Raw genomic sequence first — 20,563 nt, 5'->3', positions numbered from 1 at the left:
ACCAAATTCGACACTAATTGACCTCCAAACAAACATTTCTCACTTCGTGGCATTATTTTCGTGTATACATTTTGGGCGGAGTAAACCTCTCACTTCGCCTTTTCCTCTCTGATACTACCATACTTGTGATTAATTGACCACTAGGTGGAGGGCTCACTCCACTATAGGTGGAATTAATTGCGTTTCTTCAAGGTAGAATTTACCATAACATGAGTTTATTATAAGAGTATTAAGAACCTATAGTTTATAAGATTATGGGATTTATAGAAGGTGAAATTATGCAATTGTTACAATATCTATCACAAATTATCCAGTCCATTGACAGTGTGTGGTTACGCGAAAATAGGGCAATTAATTCTGATGCTATGTATGGCCATTTATGCAGACCAGTGTATATTGGGAATTTGTCTATAATAATTTTCAGTGTTTGAAGTTATTGCATGGTATTGCCTGTTCCGGGAGACAGAGGGGATTCGTTCGTGGAGAGGTGACATTCCTCCGAATGACGTCCTGACGTTCCCCCTACGTCTGACGTCACTGACGTCGAACGGGGCTGTTTGTTCTGGATTCAGGGGTTAGGAAGACCTGCGCGCGCTGACAACCGACAGAAAAAGGTAAATAAACGTGTTTTGGGGTGTCGCTCCACCGATACCGGTAGGGTAAACGAAGGCATTCAATCTCAGGAATCCGATAAAACACTCAGAACCACACTCGGTGCATTATTTCGGTTGGTGTCAGTGCGCGAGGTGCCTAGCGGGGCATGGACTGTCTTATCACAGGCCTGTCGCCGGTGCGGGCGCACGGGAAGATTAATATCCTCTGTATTTACGTTACCTGATTTGCAGTTTATTGCACATCTTGTGTTTTCGTAATCTATGCTCCTTGGTGGTACATTAACGGTGTTTTTCAGGGGCATGGGCACTCCCTGTTGTCATTGCGCACGGTAGTTGGGGGACGGTAGCAGGCTAACGTTAGTAGCTAGCTAGGTTGTTTGTTTGTAGCCCCGTAGGCCGTATTCTTGACAGAAGTTACGCCTGGTTTGGGGCGTATTTTACGCTCCGTGGCGCTGAAAGCACGTGAAATTCGACGTAGTTTTTTTTTCTAGAATAACGTCACAGTCCAAGTTGTATTCTGAAAGGGTGTTTACGTACGGAGCTGTCAGAAAAATGCTGACAGCGATCATGACTAGCTGTTGTATCTCTAGACCAGGGGTCCCAAACTGTTGCAGGTTTTCATTTTTATTTCCTGCAATTCTACACATGTTGTCATGGCGTGCAAATAATATTTAGCAGTTGTAAAACACATTTCTTACCATTCTATACATTTGCCCAATATCTAATGTGTATTCGTGTGATATTTGAGTGACAAAAAAATAACTATCTATGGGCTAAAAGTTACCTGACATGAGCTACTTGATCTGGACATTTCTGACAAGTTATAAATAGTTCTCTAAGGTCTGTAATGACTAAGAAGACGAGAGGAACTGATGATGTACTACCCAATTTAGAGATGACAATTTTCAAGAGTAAGTTTTTAAAGCTGGACTGAGTTCCTAAAATAAATAAATAACCTGTGGTGACCCCTCCACAGTTGGGGAACCACTGCCCAAGAAAACAGTAGCTATTGACAAGAGAACTGAATATCCAATGTAAAACTAATTTTTACCAAATAACTGAGTAACCATCTTTACCACGTTACCAACCATATACTGAACCCAAAAAGTCAGTTAAACAGTCATTTCCTGTGGATATTTTGTCTCAAATTTCGGGCAGCAGAAGGACAACTGCACAGACAAACGGTAGAGTAAGTTTAAATGTAATTTTATCCAATATCCTGAAACATTTACACAGGATTTTTCACACAAATGTCTTAGGCTGTTTATACCAATTAATTGTGTATTACAGCCTGATTAATCAGACTATTGGTTATCTAGCTAGTTAAAACTATTTAAAGTTAATGTTATTTGAGGGTAGAGGCCTATATGGTCTGGAGAAATGTGCGTAGCTAAAATGACCCACTTGCTGTGAGATTGGGTTCCAATGTTTTGACAGTGTTTGGTTCATTGTTGTCAATTATGGTGTGTGTTTTCCTCCAATAACATAAGCAGTAAAACATCATGCTTTACCCCACAGGTGTCAGTCATTCCACGGAGGGCCGAGTGTCTGTGGGTTTTTGCTCCTCCCTTGTACTTGATTGATGAATTAAGGTCACTGATGAGTAAGGAACTCTCCCTCACCTGGTTGTTTTGGTCTTAATTGAAAGGAAAAAAAACAAAAACCAGCAGACACTAGGCTCTCCATGGAATGAGTTTGATTCCCCTGCTTTACCCTGTCTGTCTCTCTCTGCTGTGGGTAGAGACTTAGACAAAGGCTCTCATTTACAACGATTGTTAGTCACATGGAGACATGACTACTTGTTTTCACTGTTTCATCATGACAGACAGACGCTCTGCATCTTGTTGTCTTTGCCTATGCAAATGTCAGTGTAGTCAGAAAGTATTCAGGCCCCTTGACTTTTTCCACATTTTGTTACGTTACAGCCTTTTTCAAAAATTGATTAAATATATTTTTCTCCTCATCAATCTACACACAATACCCCATAAAGACAAAGCAAAAACATTTTTTTTATAAATGTTAGCAAATTGATACTGAAATATCACATTATTTAGACCCTTTACTCAGTACTTTGTTGAAGCTCCTTTGGCAGCGATTACAGCCTTGAATCTTCTTGGGTATGACGCTACAAGCTTGGCACACCTGTATTTGGGGAGTTTCTCACATTCTTCTCTGCAGATATTCTCAAGCTCTGTCAGGTTGGATGGGGAGCGTCACTGCACATTTATGTTCAGGTTTCTCCAGAGATATTCGATCGGGTTCAAGTCTGGGCTCTGGCTGGGTCACTCACGTCACTCAAGACGTGTCCCAAAGTCACTCCTGCGTTGTCTTGGCTGTGTGCTTAGGGTCGTTCGCCCCAGTCTGAGGTTCTGAGCGCCCTGGAGCAGGTTTTCATCAAGGATCTCTCTGTACTTTGCTCCATTCATCTTTCCCACAATCCTGACTAGTCTCCCAGTCACTGCCGCTGAAAAACATCCCAACAGCATGATGCTGCCACTGCCATGCTTCACCGTAGGGATGGTGCCAGGTTTCCTCAAGACGTGACCCTTGGCATTCAGGCCAAAGAGTTCAATCTTGGTTTCATCAGACCAGAGAATTTTGTTTCTAATGGTCTGAGAGTTCTTTGGGTGCCTTTTGGTAAACTCCAAGCGGGCTGTCATGAGCATTTTATTGAGGAGTAGCTTCTATCTGGCCACTCTACCATAAATGCCTGACTGGTAGTATGCTGCAGAGATGGTTGTCCTTCTAGAAGGTTCTCCCATCTCCACAAAGGATCTCAGGAACTCTGTTAGAGTAACCATCGGGTTCTTGGTCACCTCGCTGACCAAGGCCCTTCTCCCCTGATTGCTCAGTTTGGCCGGGCGGACAGCTCTAGGGAGAGTCTTGGTGGTTCCAAACTTCTTACATTTTAGGAATGATGGAGGCCACTGTTCTTGGGGACTGTCAATGCTGCAGAATGTTTTGGTACCCTTCCCCAGATCTGTGCCTCGACATAATCAGTCTCTGAGTTCTATGGACAATTCCTTCGACCTCGTGGCTTGGTTTTTGCTCTGACATGCACTGTCAGCTGTGGGACCTTTATATAGACAGTTGTGTGCCTTTCCAAATCATGTCCAATCAAGTGAATTTACCACAGGACAATCAATGGAAACCTGAGCTCAATTTCGAGTCTCATAGCAAACGGTTTGACTACTTATGTAAATAAGGTGTTTCTGTATTTTTTTTTAAATTTTATACAAATTGTCTAAAAACCTGTTCGCTTCTGTCGTTATGAGGTATTGTGTGTAGATTGCAGAGGACATTTTTTACATTTATTTAATAGGGTCTGAATACTTTCCAAAATGCACCGTACACTACGCCTTCTAGACACACCACACACACGGCTGACGTACAGTCACACTACAACCCTTCTCTTCTCTATATTCCCCCCCCCACCACCAGTGTTGTGATTCCTTGTCCCTCTACAGCTCTCTCTCAGACCCCCTCTACTCTCCTCGTCAACCAACCGAAGACTGGTTGGTCTCTGTTTCTCTCTCCACCAGTGTTGTGATTCCTTGTCCTTCTACGTCTCTCTCTCTCTCTCTCTCTCTCTCTCTCTCTCTCAGACCCCCTCTACTCCCCTCGTCAACCAACCGAAGACTGGTTGCTCTCTGTTTCTCTCTCCACCAGTGTTGTGATTGCTTGTCCTTCTACATATCTCTCTCTCTCTCTCTCTCTCTCTCTCTCTCTCTCTCTCTCAGACCCCGTCTACTCCCCTCGTCAAACAACCGAAGACTGGTCGGTCTCTCTGTTTCTCTCTCTCTCCACCAGTGTTGTGATTGCTTGTCCTTCTACATTTCTCGCTCGCTCTCTCTCAGACCCCCTCTACCCCCCTCGTCAACCAACAAACCAAAGGAAGTCTAGCCACTCTCTCCTGCCCCCCCTCCAGGTCACTACTCCACCCCTCTCGTCAACCAACCAACCAAAGGAAGTCTAGCCACTCTCTCCTGCCCCCCCTCCAGGTCACTACTCCACCCCTCTCGTCAACCAACCAACCAAAGGAAGACTGGCCCCTCTCTCCTGCCCCCCTCTAGGTCACTACTCTACCTCTCCATTCTGAGAGATGACACTCCCTCTGGACTAGACCAAGCCTGCACCACAACAGACAAACATGTAAGTCCAGCTGTAAGCTAGCAGTGTGTGTGTGTGTGTGTGTGTGTGTTCTAGGCTAATGAACAACCTACTAGGACTAAACATCATCATTAGGAAAAGGGGGAGACCTAGTCAGTGGCACAACTGAATGCATTCCAAAATGGGCTCTGGATTCAAACCTGTCTTAAAGGTTGGTAGGTGTATTTATGTCAGGCTAATGAGTAAACGACTACTACACATAATCATTAGATAGTGATGGGGGGGGGGGGAACTGATGCAGTTACATATTTTAAAGATGTATCCTAACGTTTTGACAGTATCCTAACATTAGTTTTGCGCTGGTTGGCTGTGCCTGCACCAAAACTACAGTGGTTTTCCTTCATAGCTTTGTTCTTCATCTTCTTTTTATGTTGGGAGTCAATTAGTTTTCAGCACTTTTATTTCCATGACTGATCAACACTTGGCTCATTCTTGTCCCTCTGCAGCAGACATATGGTGAGCAATATGTTTGGAACATCAAATCGCAATAAAATCCCAGTGTTGAATCACAATACATGTAGAATCCTGAGAATCACAATGCGTATAGAATCACTATACGTATAGAATCCTGAGAATCACAATACGTATATAATCACTATACGTATAGAATCACGATACGTATAGAATCCTGAGAATCACAATACGTATATAATCACTATACGTATAGAATCACGATACGTATAGAATCCTGAGAATCACAATGCGTATAGAATCACTATACGTATAGAATCCTGAGAATCACAATACGTATATAATCACTATACGTATAGAATCACGATACGTATAGAATCCTGAGAATCACAATACGTATATAATCACTATACGTATAGAATCACGATACGTATAGAATCCTGAGAATCACTATACGTATAGAATCACGATACGTATAGAATCCTGAGAATCACAATACATATAGAATCCTGAGAATCACAATACATATAGAATCCTGAGAATCACAATGCGTATAGAATCCTGAGAATCACAATACGTATAGAATCCTGAGAATCACAATACATATAGAATCCTGAGAATCACAATACATATAGAATCACTATACGTATAGAATCACGATACGTATAGAATCCTGAGAATCACAATACATATAGAATCCTGAGAATCACAATACATATAGAATCCTGAGAATCACAATGCGTATAGAATCACGATACGTATAGAATCCTGAGAATCACAATACCAATAGAATCCTGAGAATCACAATACGTATAGAATCCTGAGAATCACAATACGTATAGAATCCTGAGAATCACAATACGTATAGAATCCTGAGAATCACTATACGTATAGAATCACGATACGTATAAAATCCTGAGAATCACAATACATATAGAATCACAATGCGTATAGAATCACGATACGTATAGAATCCTGAGAATCACAATACGTATAGAATCCTGAGAATCACAATACGTATAGAATCCTGAGAATCACAATGCATATAGAATCACAATGCGTATAGAATCACAATGCGTATAGAATCCTGAGAATCACAATACGTATAGAATCCTGAGAATCACAATACGTATAGAATCCTGAGAATCACAATGCGTATAGAATCACGATACGTATAGAATCCTGAGAATCACAATACCAATAGAATCCTGAGAATCACAATACGTATAGAATCCTGAGAATCACAATACGTATAGAATCCTGAGAATCACAATACGTATAGAATCCTGAGAATCACAATACGTATAGAATCCTGAGAATCACAATACGTATAGAATCCTGAGAATCACAATACGTATAGAATCCTGAGAATCACAATACGTATAGAATCCTGAGAATCACAATACGTATAGAATCCTGAGAATCACAAAACGTATAGAATCCTGAGAATCACAATACGTATAGAATCCTGAGAAACACAATACGTATATAATCACTATACGTATAGAATCACGATATGTATAGAATCCTGAGAATCACAATGCGTATAGAATCACAATACGTATGGAATCACAGCACGTATAGAATCCTGAGAATCACAATGCGTATAGAATCACTATATGTATAGAATCACTATACGTATAGAATCCTGAGAATCACGATACGTATAGAATCCTGAGAATCACAATACTTATAGAATCTTGAGAATCACAATACGTATAGAATCCTGAGAATCACAATACGTATAGAATCACAACACGTATAGAATCCTGAGAATCACAATACGTATAGAATCCTGAGAATCACAATACGTATAGAATCACAATACGTATAGAATCCTGAGAATCACAATACGTATAGAATCACAACACGTATAGAATCCTGAGAATCACTATACGTATAGAATCACGATACGTATAGAATCCTGAGAATCACAATACGTATAGAATCACTATACGTATAGAATCACGATACGTATAGAATCCTGAGAATCACAATACGTATAGAATCACTATACGTATAGAATCACAACACGTATAGAATCCTGAGAATCACAATACGTATAGAATCACTATACGTATAGAATCACGATACGTATAGAATCCTGAGAATCACAATGCGTATAGAATCACAATACGTATAGAATCCTGAGAATCACAATGCGTATAGAATCACTATACGTATAGAATCCTGAGAATCACGATACGTATAGAATCCTGAGAATCACAATACGTATAGAATCACAATACGTATAGAATCCTGAGAATCACAATACGTATAGAATCCTGAGAATCACAATACGTATAGAATACTGAGAATCACAATACGTATAGAATCCTGAGAATCACAATACGTATAGAATCACAACACGTATAGAATCCTGAGAATCACAATACGTATAGAATCACAATACGTATAGAATCCTGAGAATCACAATGCGTATAGAATCACTATACGTATAGAATCCTGAGAATCACAATACGTATAGAATCCTGAGAATCACAATACGTATAGAATCACAACACGTATAGAATCACGATACGTATAGAATCCTGAGAATCACAATGCGTATAGAATCACAATACGTATAGAATCACAGCACGTATAGAATCCTGAGAATCACAATACGTATAGAATCCTGAGAATCACAATGCGTATAGAATCACAATACGTATAGAATCCTGAGAATCACAATGCGTATAGAATCACTATACGTATAGAATCCTGAGAATCACGATACGTATAGAATCCTGAGAATCACAATACGTATAGAATCCTGAGAATCACAATACGTATAGAATCCTGAGAATCACGATACGTATAGAATCCTGAGTGTCCTGAGAATGTCAGTATATATCGTATCGTGACAATATTGTATCTTGAGGTTCTTGGCCATTTCCAGCCCTGTTGTTAGGAGTGTTAGTAATTCAACTACTACTACACATCATCATTAGATAGTCTTATTGGTTGGTAGGAGTGTTAGTGAACTAGATATCTACCTCAAAAGGACTTCCCTGATGAAATGAGGATGTATTGTGTTATGTTGTGGTTTTGGTTCTATTTTTAGTCTTCATTTAACTAGACAAGCCAGTTAAGAACAAATACTTATTTACAATGACGGCCTACCGGGGAACAGGGGCAGAACGAGAGATTCTTACCATGTCAACTCGGGGATTCGATCCAGCAACCTTTTGGTTACTGCCCCAACACTCTAACCACTAGGCTATCTGCTGGTTACTGGCCCAACACTCTAACCACTAGGCTATCTACTGGTTACTGCCCCAACACTCTAACCACTAGGCTATCTGCTGGTTACTGCCCCAACACTCTAACCACTAGGCTATCTGCTGGTTACTGGCCCAACACTCTAACCACTAGGCTATCTGCTGGTTACTGCCCCAACACTCTAACCACTAGGCTATCTGCTGGTTACTGCCCCAACACTCTAACCACTAGGCTATCTGCTGGTTACTGCCCCAACACTCTAACCACTAGGCTATCTGCTGGTTACTGCCCCAACACTCTAACCACTAGGCTATCTGCTGGTTACTGCCCCAACACTCTAACCACTAGGCTATCTGCTGGTTACTGCCCCAACACTCTAACCACTAGGCTATCTGCTGGTTACTGCCCCAACACTCTAACCACTAGGCTATCTGCTGGTTACTGCCCCAACACTCTAACCACTAGGCTATCTGCTGGTTACTGCCCCAACACTCTAACCACTAGGCTATCTGCTGGTTACTGCCCCAACACTCTAACCACTAGGCTATCTGCTGGTTACTGCCCCAACACTCTAACCACTAGGCTATCTGCTGGTTACTGGCCCAACACTCTAACCACTAGGCTATCTGCTGGTTACTGCCCCAACACTCTAACCACTAGGCTATCTGCTGGTTACTGCCCCAACACTCTAACCACTAGGCTATCTGCTGGTTACTGCCCCAACACTCTAACCACTAGGCTATCTGCTGGTTACTGCCCCAACACTCTAACCACTAGGCTATCTGCTGGTTACTGCCCTAACACTCTAACCACTAGGCTATCTGCTGGTTACTGCCCCAACACTCTAACCACTAGGCTATCTGCTGGTTACTGCCCCAACACTCTAACCACTAGGCTATCTGCTGGTTACTGCCCCAACACTCTAACCACTAGGCTATCTGCTGGTTACTGCCCCAACACTCTAACCACTAGGCTATCTGCTGGTTACTGCCCCAACACTCTAACCACTAGGCTATCTGCTGGTTACTGCCCCAACACTCTAACCACTAGGCTGTCTGCTGGTTACTGCCCCAACACTCTAACCACACTAACCAATCAGCCGCCCCAATTTTTTGTTGTCTATTGAATGGAAAAGTCCATCATCATCAGTTTGCTTCCTCTACATGGTGTGTGTTTTTGTGCATGCCTGTGTGTGTGTGTGGTGTGTGTTTTTGTGCATGCCTGAGTGTGTGTGTGTGTGGTGTGTGTGGGGGCATCTGTGTTTGAGCAAGCTGCCTCATGCTAGTGCTGGGAAAAGGGGGGTGGAGTGAGTGGGCGAGAAAACGGAGGGATGGGTGGAAGGGGGTGTGGCGCTTTTAAAGTATGACCAACCAGAAAGAGACAGAGGCATTCTGTCTGAGAGAGAGGGAGAGGAAAATAAAAGAAAGATCTAGAATGAGATTCCTCTCTCGTTATTCCTTCACCTCCTTTTCTCTTTCTTTCCCCTCTATCTCTCTTTTTGTTTCACTGTTTCCTTCCCTCCATCCCTCTCTTTCTGTGCTCTGGGATCGTGGAGAGAGGAAGGGCAGGATGAATAGGAGGAGAGATGTGCTCTGGGATCGTGGAGAGAGGAAGGGCAGGATGAATAGGAGGAGAGATGTGCTCTGGGATCGTGGAGAGAGGAAGGGCAGGATGAATAGGAGGAGAGATGTGCTCTGGGATCGTGGAGAGAGGAAGGGCAGGATGAATAGGAGGAGAGATGTGCTCTGGGATCGTGGAGAGAGGAAGGGCAGGATGAATAGGAGGAGAGATGTGGTCTTTCTCTTTCTATCGCACTGTTGGAACTGGAACCAGCTCGTCTTCAAGACTCTTCTGTTCCTAAAGAACACAAGGAATCCTTTCTCCTGCTCTTCACTCTTCTGTTCCTAAAGAACACAAGGAATCCTTTCTCCTGCTCTTCACTCTTCTGTTCCTAAAGAACACAAGGAATCCTTTCTCCTGCTCTTCACTCTTCTGTTCCTAAAGAACACGAGGAATCCTTTCTCCTGCTCTTCACTCTTCTGTTCCTAAAGAACACGAGGAATCCTTTCTCCTGCTCTTCACTCTTCTGTTCCTAAAGAACACGAGGAATCCTTTCTCCTGCTCTTCTGTTCCTAAAGAACACGAGGAATCCTTTCTCCTGCTCTTCACTCTTCTGTTCCTAAAGAACACGAGGAATCCTTTCTCCTGCTCTTCACTCTTCTGTTCCTAAAGAACACGAGGAATCCTTTCTCCTGCTCTTCTGTTCCTAAAGAACACAAGGAATCCTTTTCCCTGCTCTTCCAGAACTCCTGTTAGTCTGAATTACTTCTGACTCTCTCCTGACCGTGTGTGTGTGTGTGTGTGTGTGTGTGTGTGTGTTGGGATTGTTCCGAGGTTTGTTTAAGACTTTTTCTATGAACTTCAAGATGCAGTCTAGATCTAACAGTCTGCTGGACTTCCAGACACGGTATCTCTTACCGGAGAAGATAGCACGTTACTGTGAGGAGGTAACTCTCACACACACCCCCTCACTTCACGTGGTTGTCCTTGACTGGTGTCTGTCCTTTTCTTCAGTCTCTTCCTGGTTTCCACTTGTGCGTTATCTTGGTTTCCATGTAAACTCTTGTTTTTGTTATGGAGTACTAGCATGAGGTATTCGGTCAGTGTTCTGGTGATGTCAGAGGATGGCTAAACTCTTTCTCTGTCAGTGTTCTGGTGATGTCAGAGGATGGCTAAACTCTTTCTCTGTCAGTGTTCTGGTGATGTCAGAGGATGGCTAAACTCTTTCTCTGTCAGTGTTCTGGTGATGTCAGAGGATGGCTAAACTCTTTCTCTGTCAGTGTTCTGGTGATGTCAGAGGATGGCTAAACTCTTTCTCTGTCAGTGTTCTGGTGATGTCAGAGGATGGCTAAACTCTTTCTCTGTCAGTGTTCTGGTGATGTCAGAGGATGGCTTAACTCTTTCTCTGTCAGTGTTCTGGTGATGTCAGAGGATGGCTAAACTCTTTCTCTGTCAGTGTTCTGGTGATGTCAGAGGATGGCTAAACTCTTTCTCTGTCAGTGTTCTGGTGATGTCAGAGGATGGCTAAACTCTTTCTCTGTCAGTGTTCTGGTGATGTCAGAGGATGGCTAAACTCTTTCTCTGTCAGTGTTCTGGTGATGTCAGAGGATGGCTAAACTCTTTCTCTGTCAGTGTTCTGGTGATGTCAGAGGATGGCTTAACTCTTTCTCTGTCAGTGTTCTGGTGATGTCAGAGGATGGCTAAACTCTTTCTCTGTCAGTGTTCTGGTGATGTCAGAGGATGGCTTAACTCTTTCTCTCAGTGTTCTGGTGATGTCAGAGGATGGCTAAACTCTTTCTCTGTCAGTGTTCTGGTGATGTCAGAGGATGGCTAAACTCTTTCTCTGTCAGTGTTCTGGTGATGTCAGAGGATGGCTAAACTCTTTCTCTGTCAGTGTTCTGGTGATGTCAGAGGATGGCTTAACTCTTTCTCTGTCAGTGTTCTGGTGATGTCAGAGGATGGCTAAACTCTTTCTCTGTCAGTGTTCTGGTGATGTCAGAGGATGGCTTAACTCTTTCTCTCAGTGTTCTGGTGATGTCAGAGGATGGCTAAACTCTTTCTCTGTCAGTGTTCTGGTGATGTCAGAGGATGGCTAAACTCTTTCTCTGTCAGTGTTCTGGTGATGTCAGAGGATGGCTTAACTCTTTCTCTGTCAGTGTTCTGGTGATGTCAGAGGATGGCTAAACTCTTTCTCTGTCAGTGTTCTGGTGATGTCAGAGGATGGCTTAACTCTTTCTCTCAGTGTTCTGGTGATGTCAGAGGATGGCTAAACTCTTTCTCTGTCAGTGTTCTGGTGATGTCAGAGGATGGCTTAACTCTTTCTCTCAGTGTTCTGGTGATTTACTCTATACTCCTCTGTAAACTGTCCATCGATATATACATGATGCAAGATCCACTGGTTGATGCTTATTTATAAAATCCTCTTAGGCCTCACTCCCCCTTATCAACCGTGTTGTTGTTGTGTTGCTACAGTGTTGTGTTGTCATGTTGTGTTGCTGTTGTTGTTGTGTTGCTGTCAGGCTGTGTTGTTGTGTTGCTACAGTGCTGTGTTGTCATGTTGTGTTGCTACAGTGTTGTGTTGCTGCCGTGCTGTGTTGTTGTCTTAGGTCTTTCTTTATGTAGTGTTGTGGTGTCTCTCTTGTCGTGTTTTGTCCAAATGTTTATTTTGAATCCCAGCCCCCGGCCCTGCAGCCCCCGGCCCTGCAGCTCCCAGCCCTGCAGGGGGCCTTTTGCCTCTTGGTAGGCCGTCATTGTGAATAAGAAGTGGTCCTTAATTGACTTGCCTCGTTAACCTCTCTAGCGTATGTGGGGCGCTAGCGTCCCACCTGGCCAACATCCAGTGAGATTGCAGAGCGCCAAATTCAAATACAGAAATACTTATTATAAAAATTCAGAAAACAAAACATATTTTACATAGGTTTAAAGATTAACTTCTTGTGAATCCAACCACGGTGACAGATTTAAAAAATGCTTAACGGCATAAGCATACCTTACGATTATTTGAGAACATAGCCCAGCAGACAAATCATTACAAACAGTAACCAGCCAAGTAGAAGAGTTACACAAGTCAGAAATAGAGATACAATTAATCCCTTACCTTTGATGATCTTCATATGGTTGCACTCAGAAGACATTCATTTAAACAATAAATGTTCCTTTTGTTCGATAAAGTCTCTTTATATCCAAAAACCTCAGTTTTGTTTTTTGCGTTTTCTTCAGTAATCCACAGGCTCAAACGCAGTCAAAACAGGCAGACAAAAAAATCAAAATTGTATCTGTAAAGTTCATAGAAACATGTCAAACGATGTTTATATTCAATCCTCAGGTTGTTTTTAGCCTAAATAATCGATAATATTTCAACCGGACAATAACGTCGTCGATATGAAAGGCACTCTCTCGGGATTGCGCATGATAAAGTTCTGTGACAAGGTAGGGTCCACTCATTCAGACTGGTCTTACTCCCCATTTATCAGAATACAAGCCTGAAACAATTTCTAAAGACTGTTGACATCTAGTGGAAGGCATAGGACCTGCAATTTGAGTCCTAGTCAATGGATACTGTAATGGCATTGAATAGAAAACCTATTTCCTGAATGGATTTTTCTCAGGTCTTCGCCCGCCAAATCAGTTCTGTTATACTCAGACACTATTTTAACAGTTTTGGAAACTTTAGAGTGTTTTCTATCTAAATCTAACAGTTATATGCATATCATGTCTGCTGGGCCCGAGTAGCAGGCAGTTTAATTTGGGCATGCTTTTCATCCAAAATTCCTAATGCTGCCCCCTACCCTAGAGAAGTTAAATCAAACCATGTTAGAGGACCTTTCACCTTTTATCTGTTAGACTATGTCTGTGTTTACTGTGTGTGTGTGTTAGCGCAGTGTGTCTGTGTTTACTGTGTGTGTGTGTGTGGTAGCGCAGTGTGTGTGTGTGGTAGCGCAGTGTGTGTGTGTGTGGTAGCGCAGTGTGTGTGGTAGCGCAGTGTGTGTGTGTGTGTGTGTGTGTGTGTGTGGTAGCGCAGTGTGTGTGTGTGTGTGGTAGCGCAGTGTGTGTGGTAGCGCAGTGTGTGTGTGTGTGTGGTAGCGCAGTGTGTGTGTGGTAGCGCTGTGTGTGTGTGTGACTGTAGGTGTGTGTTGTTTGGGGAAGTCCAGTTTGGAGTTTAGTCTGGGCAGCCAGTGTGTGCAGGGGTCAGTATATAGATCTTTGTGAGTTAGGGTAGTGTGTGTGTGTGTGTATGCAGGGGTCGGTATATAGATCTGTGTGAGTTAGGGTAGTGTGTGTGTGTGTGTGTGCAGGGGTCAGTATATAGATCTGTGTGAGTTAGGGTAGTGTGTGTGCAGGGGTCAGTATATAGATCTGTGTGAGTTAGGGTAGTGTGTGTGTGGCTGTAGGTGTGTGTGTTGGAAAGTTTGGGAAAGTCCAGTTCTGTTGATTAGTCACTGAGACGGTGGGCTGATATGCCTGTGTATGCCAGGGTCAGTGTATAGGTCTGTGTGTTCATGTAGGTATGTAGTGGGGTTGGTGTATAGGACTGTGTTTATATAGTGGGGTTGGTGTATAGGACTGTGTTTATATAGTGGGGTCGGTGTATAGGACTGTGTTTATATAGTGGGGTCGGTGTATAGGAATGTGTTTATGTAGTGGGGTCAGTGTATAGGACTGTGTTTATGTAGTGGGGTTGGTGTGTAGGACTGTGTTTATGTAGTGGGGTTGGTGTGTAGGACTGTGTTTATGTAGCTGTTTGTATGTAGTGGGGTTGGTGTATAGGACTGTGTTTATATAGTGGGGTTGGTGTATAGGACTGTGTTTATGTAGTGGGGTTGGTGTACAGGATTGTGTTTATATAGTGGGGTTGGTGTATAGGACTGTGTTTATATAGTGGGGTTGGTGTATAGGACTGTGTTTATGTAGTGGGGTTGGTGTACAGGATTGTGTTTATATAGGACTGTGTTTATATAGGACTGTGTTTATATAGTGGGGTCGGTGTATAGGACTGTGATGATGATGACGTTACTCTTCCTCCCCTCCTAGAGAGTCCAATGGGCTGTGATGATGACGATATTCTTCCTCTCCTCCTAGAGAATCCAGTGGGCTGTGATGACGTTACTCTTCCTCCCCCTCCTTGAAAATCCAGTGGGCTGTGATGATGACGATATTCTTCCTCCCCTCCTAGAGAATCCAGTGGGCTGTGATGATGACGATGATGACGTTACTCTTTCTCCCTCTCCTAGAGAATCCAGTGGCTGTGATGATGATGATGTTACTCTTCCTCCCCTCCTAGAGAATCCAATGGGCTGTGATGATGACGATGATGACGTTACTCTTCCTCCTCCCTTCAGACAGTCCAGCGTTTTGTGTGATGGCCTGAGAGGGCTTCCCAGTCTAGCCTGCCTGCCTCTCCCGGGTCCAAACTGTCTGACTGGGACTCCCCCCCTCCCCGCCTGCTACGCCCTGCCTCCGTTGCCATGGGAGACGGCCTGGAGGCGGGCAGCAGCCTAGACCCCGCCCCCCGCTCCCTCTCCTGTAACCCCCCGCCCCCCGAGACATGGAACCCCTCGAGGCCGAAACGACAGACCAACCAGCTACAGGTAGTGTGTGTGTGTGGTGTGTGTGTGTGTGTCGAACCACAGAACAACTAGCTTTGACTACTGGTACTGTACTGTTTGATGGATTGGTTGGTCGGTCGGTCGGTCGGTCGGTCGGTTGGTCGGTCGGGGCCATATAAAATAATATAAAATGTTTTTTCAGGTTTTCGTTTTTCTCAGTTTTCATTCTCAAACTCAATTTTTTTTTAATAGATAGATAGAGATAGATAGATATTCAGTCCACATCAATTCTTAAACCACATCATGACTAGACGTCGACCGACTATGATTTTTCAACGCCAATACCGATTATTGGAGGACCAAAAAGCCGGTGCCGATTAATCGGCCGATTTTTATATCAACTGAATATTTGTAATAATGACTATAACAATACTGAATGAACACTTTTTTTATTTTAACTTAATATAATACATCAGTAAAAATCTATTTAATCTCAATTAAATAATGAAACATCTTCAATTTGGTTTAAATAATGCAAAAACAAAGTGTTGGAGAAGAAAGTAAAAGTGCAATATGTGCCATGTAAGAAAGCTAACGTTTCAGTTCCTTGCTCAGAACATGAGAACATATGAAAGCTGGTGTTTCCTTTTAACATGAGACTTCAATATTCCCAGGTAAGAAGTTTTAGGTTGTAGTTATTATAGGAATTATAGGACTATTTCTCTCTATACCATTTGTATTTCATTAACCTTTGACTATTGGATGTTCTTATAGGCACTATAGTATTGCCAGCCTAATCTCAGGAGTTGATAGGCTTGAAGTCATAAACAGCACAATGCTTGAAGCACAGCAAAGAGCTGCTGGCAAATGCAGGAAAGTGCTGTTTGAATGAACGCTTACGAGCCTGCTGCTGCCTACCACCGCTCAGTCAGACTGCTTTATCAAATATCAAATCATAGACTTAATTATAATATAATAACACACAGAAATACGAGCCTTAGGTCATTAATATGGTCGAATCCGGAAACTATCATCTAGAAAACAAGACGTTTATTCTGTCAGTGAAATACGGAACCGTTCCGTATTTTATCTAACGGAAAGGGTCTTCACACATTTCACAACGAGCCAGACGGCCCAAACTGCTGCATATACCCTGACTGCTTGCACAGGATAAGTGACACAATTTCCCAAGTTACAAGAAATTCATGTTAGCAGGCAATATGAACTAAATATGCAGGTTTAAAAATATATACTTGTGTATTGATTTTAAGGAAGGCATGATGTTTATAGTTAGGTACACATTGGTGCAATGACAGTGCTTTTTTCGCTAATGCGCTGGTTAAATCACCCGTTTGGCTGTGATTCGATGATAAATTAAAAGGCAGGGCATCGACTATATGCAACGCAGGACAAGCTTGTTAACCTGGTAATATCATCAACCATGTGTAGTTAACTAGTGATGATGTGAAGATTGATTGTTTTTTTCTAAGATATGTTTAATGCTAGCTAGCACCTTACCGTGGCTCCTTGCTGCCCTCACGTAACAGGTAGTCAGCCTGCCACTCAGTCTCCTCGTGGAGATCAATGTAATCGGCCGTAATCGGTGTCCGAAAATGCCGATTACCGATTGTTATGATAACTTGAAATCGGCCATTCCGATTTATTTGGTCGACCTCTAATCATGACACCACTTTTGAGGTCTGGGAAAAATTTAATTTATTTTTATTTATGGATTTAACTACCTTTAATTCAACTGTGCACCAGCCTGGGACAGTTGTTTGGTTAGTGATGTTTCTGTAGCACTCGTGACTGCAGAGTTAGCTAAACAAAATGGCTGCTGGATTTATGTAAATAATCATGATATCATTCTGCCAGGTAGACATGCACTACTCTGTAGTTAACATTTAATAGAGAAGGTTTCTGGGAAAGCCTTTTCATCTACCAGAAGGTTATCATTAACATCATCGCTAACGGCTACACACATTGGTAGACAGAAAGCACACAGACGGGCATTCCTGTGCCGTTGCCTCTTCGGGAGGGAGAGAGGGAGGGTGAGAGAGGGGGGGGAGGGTGAGAGAGGGGGGGAGGGTGAGAGAGAGAATCACTGATGCATTTTGAAGTTCAATATTTAGTTGATTTCCTACTGAGTTCTTCAATAATTTTTTTATATTGTTGAATTCTGTTTTAATATCTGGATTCCATGATTCTGTCCGTGTTCCCCATTGCAGATCTATAGGGCCCTAGTTGGTTCATTGATGGGTTGATTGATTGAGTGGTGGGTTGGTAATAGGTTTATTGTGTTGCAGTACCTGTTGAAGGTGCTGCTGAAGACGCTGTGGAAACATCACTTCTCATGGCCCTTCCAGGCTCCAGTAGATGCCATCAAACTCGGCCTGCCTGTAAGTAGTGTGTGTGTGTGTGGGGGGGGGGGGATCACTTCTCATCGCCCCTCCAGGCTACCGTAGAGCGGGAGAGAGATGGAGGTGAGAGGGAGACATGGGGGAGAGAGAGTTGAGGGAGAGAGACTTTCTTTCCCTCTCTATCTCTCCATCCCTCTCTCCTCCATCCCTCTCTCCTCCCTCCCTCTAACCCCTCTCTCTCTGTCTCTCCTCCCTCCCTCCCCCACCTCTCTCCCTCTCCCCCCTTCCTCTGTCCTCCCTCTCTCTCTCTCCCTCCTCCCCTCTCCAGGATTACTATCAGATCATCAAGGTTCCTATGGACATGGGGACCATCAAGAAGAGACTGGAGAACAGCTACTATTGGAACGCCCAGGAATGTATGCAGGACTTCAACACCATGTTCACCAACTGTTACATCTACAACAAGGTACAGCACACACACACACACAGACAGAAAACCCTAGCCCTACTATCAGATAACTGACGTGTGTGTGTGTATGTGTGTGTATGTGTGCAGCCTGGTGATGACATAGTGTTGATGGCAGAGTCTCTAGAGAAGATGTTTCTTCAGAAGATCTCTGAGATGCCCCAAGAGGAGACTGAGATCCCCATGGTTACCAAGGGGCGGAGGGCGGGGCAGAGAGAAGCAGGTATGGTGTAGGGAGAGTGGCTTTCAGTTCCAACGGTCTGATTTGTTCTGATGGGAAGATTCAGATCACTGTTGTCATTACTGATGGAGGGATTCAGATCACTGTTGTCATTACTGATGGAGGGATTCAGATCACTGTTGTCATTACTGATGGATGGATTCAGATCACTGTTGTCATTACTGATGGAGGAATTCAGATCACTGTTGTCATTACTGATGGAGGGATTCAGATCACTGTTGTCATTACTGATGGAGGGATTCAGATCACTGTTGTCATGGAGGGATTCAGATCACTGTTGTCATTACTGATGGAGGGATTCAGATCACTGTTGTCATTACTGATGGAGGGATTCAGATCACTGTTGTCATTACTGATGGAGGGATTCAGATCACTGTTGTCATTACTGATGAATGGATTCAGATCACTGTTGTCATTACTGATGGAGGGATTCAGATCACTGTTGTCATTACTGATGGAGGGATTCAGATCACTGTTGTCATTACTGATGGAGGAATTCAGATCACTGTTGTCATTACTGATGGAGGGATTCAGATCACTGTTGTCATTACTGATGGAGGGATTCAGATCACTGTTGTCATTACTGATGGAGGGATTCAGATCACTGTTGTCATTACTGATGGAGGGATTCAGATCGCTGTTGTCATTACTGATGGAGGGATTCAGATCGCTGTTGTCATTACTGATGGAGGGATTCAGATCGCTGTTGTCATTACTGATGGAGGGATTCAGATCGCTGTTGTCATTACTGATGGAGGGATTCTGATCGCTGTTGTCATTACTGATGGAGGGATTCAGATCACTGTTGTCATTACTGATGGAGGGATTCAGATCACTGTTGTCATTACTGATGGAGGGATTCAGATCACTGTTGTCATGGAGGGATTCAGATCACTGTTGTCATGGAGGGATTCAGATCACTGTTGTCATTACTGATGGAGGGATTCAGATCACTGTTGTCATTACTGATGGAGGGATTCAGATCACTGTTGTCATTACTGATGGAGGGATTCAGATCACTGTTGTCATTACTGATGGAGGGATTCAGATCACTGTTGTCATGGAGGGATTCAGATCACTGTTGTCATTACTGATGGAGGGATTCAGATCACTGTTGTCATTACTGATGGAGGAATTCAGATCACTGTTGTCATTACTGATGGAGGGATTCAGATCACTGTTGTCATTACTGATGGAGGGATTCCGATCACTGTTGTCATTACTGATGGAGGGATTCAGATCACTGTTGTCATGGAGGAATTCAGATCACTGTTGTCATTACTGATGGAGGAATTCAGATCACTGTTGTCATTACTGATGGAGGGATTCAGATCACTGTTGTCATGGAGGGATTCAGATCACTGTTGTCATGGAGGAATTCAGATCACTGTTGTCATTACTGATGGAGGGATTCAGATCACTGTTGTCATTACTGATGGAGGGATTCAGATCACTGTTGTCATGGAGGAATTCAGATCACTGTTGTCATTACTGATGGAGGGATTCAGATCACTGTTGTCATTACTGATGGAGGGATTCAGATCACTGTTGTCATTACTGATGGAGGGATTCAGATCACTGTTGTATTACTGATGGAGGGATTCAGATCACTGTTGTCATGGAGGGATTCAGATCACCGTTGTCATTACTGATGGAGGGATTCAGATCACTGTTGTCATGGAGGGATTCAGATCACTGTTGTATTACTGATGGAGTGCTTTCTCTTCTCTCCTCTTCTGTTCCTTTCTTGTCTTCACCTCTCTGTTGCTTATTCTCTCTTATATTTTACTCTGGGTGGACTTCCATCCCCCCCTCTCTCTTTTCATCCCCCCTCTCTCTTTTCATCCCCCCTCTCTCTCTTTCCATCCCCCCTCTCTCTTTCCATCCCCCCCTTTCTCTCTCTTTCCATCCCTCCCCTCTCTCTTTCCATCCCCCCCTGTCTCTCTACCCCCCTCTCTCCTCCTCTCCAG

General features: G+C 43.3%; 1 protein-coding gene across 17 annotated transcripts in view; it reads left to right on the top strand.

Annotated features, from left to right (window-relative positions):
• Nucleotides 1-455: 455 nt before the first annotated feature.
• Nucleotides 456-20,563, top strand: part of LOC110485426 (bromodomain-containing protein 3) — a 49,093-nt gene continuing 28,985 nt past the window's right edge. For 7 of the 17 annotated variants that reach the window (XM_036940034.1, XM_036940033.1, XM_036940038.1 and 4 more), the window contains exons 1-6: nt 456-614; nt 4,543-4,766; nt 15,320-15,568; nt 17,833-17,925; nt 18,215-18,352; nt 18,443-18,575. In XM_036940034.1, coding sequence (XP_036795929.1) covers nt 15,446-15,568; nt 17,833-17,925; nt 18,215-18,352; nt 18,443-18,575 — 487 coding nt within the window. In that variant the 5' untranslated portion in view covers nt 456-614; nt 4,543-4,766; nt 15,320-15,445. The other 10 variants (XM_036940024.1, XM_036940028.1, XM_036940036.1 and 7 more) reach the window with 10 other exon arrangements.

The sequence above is a fragment of the Oncorhynchus mykiss genome, chromosome 13, assembly GCF_013265735.2.
Source record: "Oncorhynchus mykiss isolate Arlee chromosome 13, USDA_OmykA_1.1, whole genome shotgun sequence".
NCBI lineage: Eukaryota > Metazoa > Chordata > Actinopteri > Salmoniformes > Salmonidae > Oncorhynchus > Oncorhynchus mykiss.
Note: the sequence above shows the minus strand (reverse complement) of the source record. Positions and strands in the feature narration are given on the sequence as shown.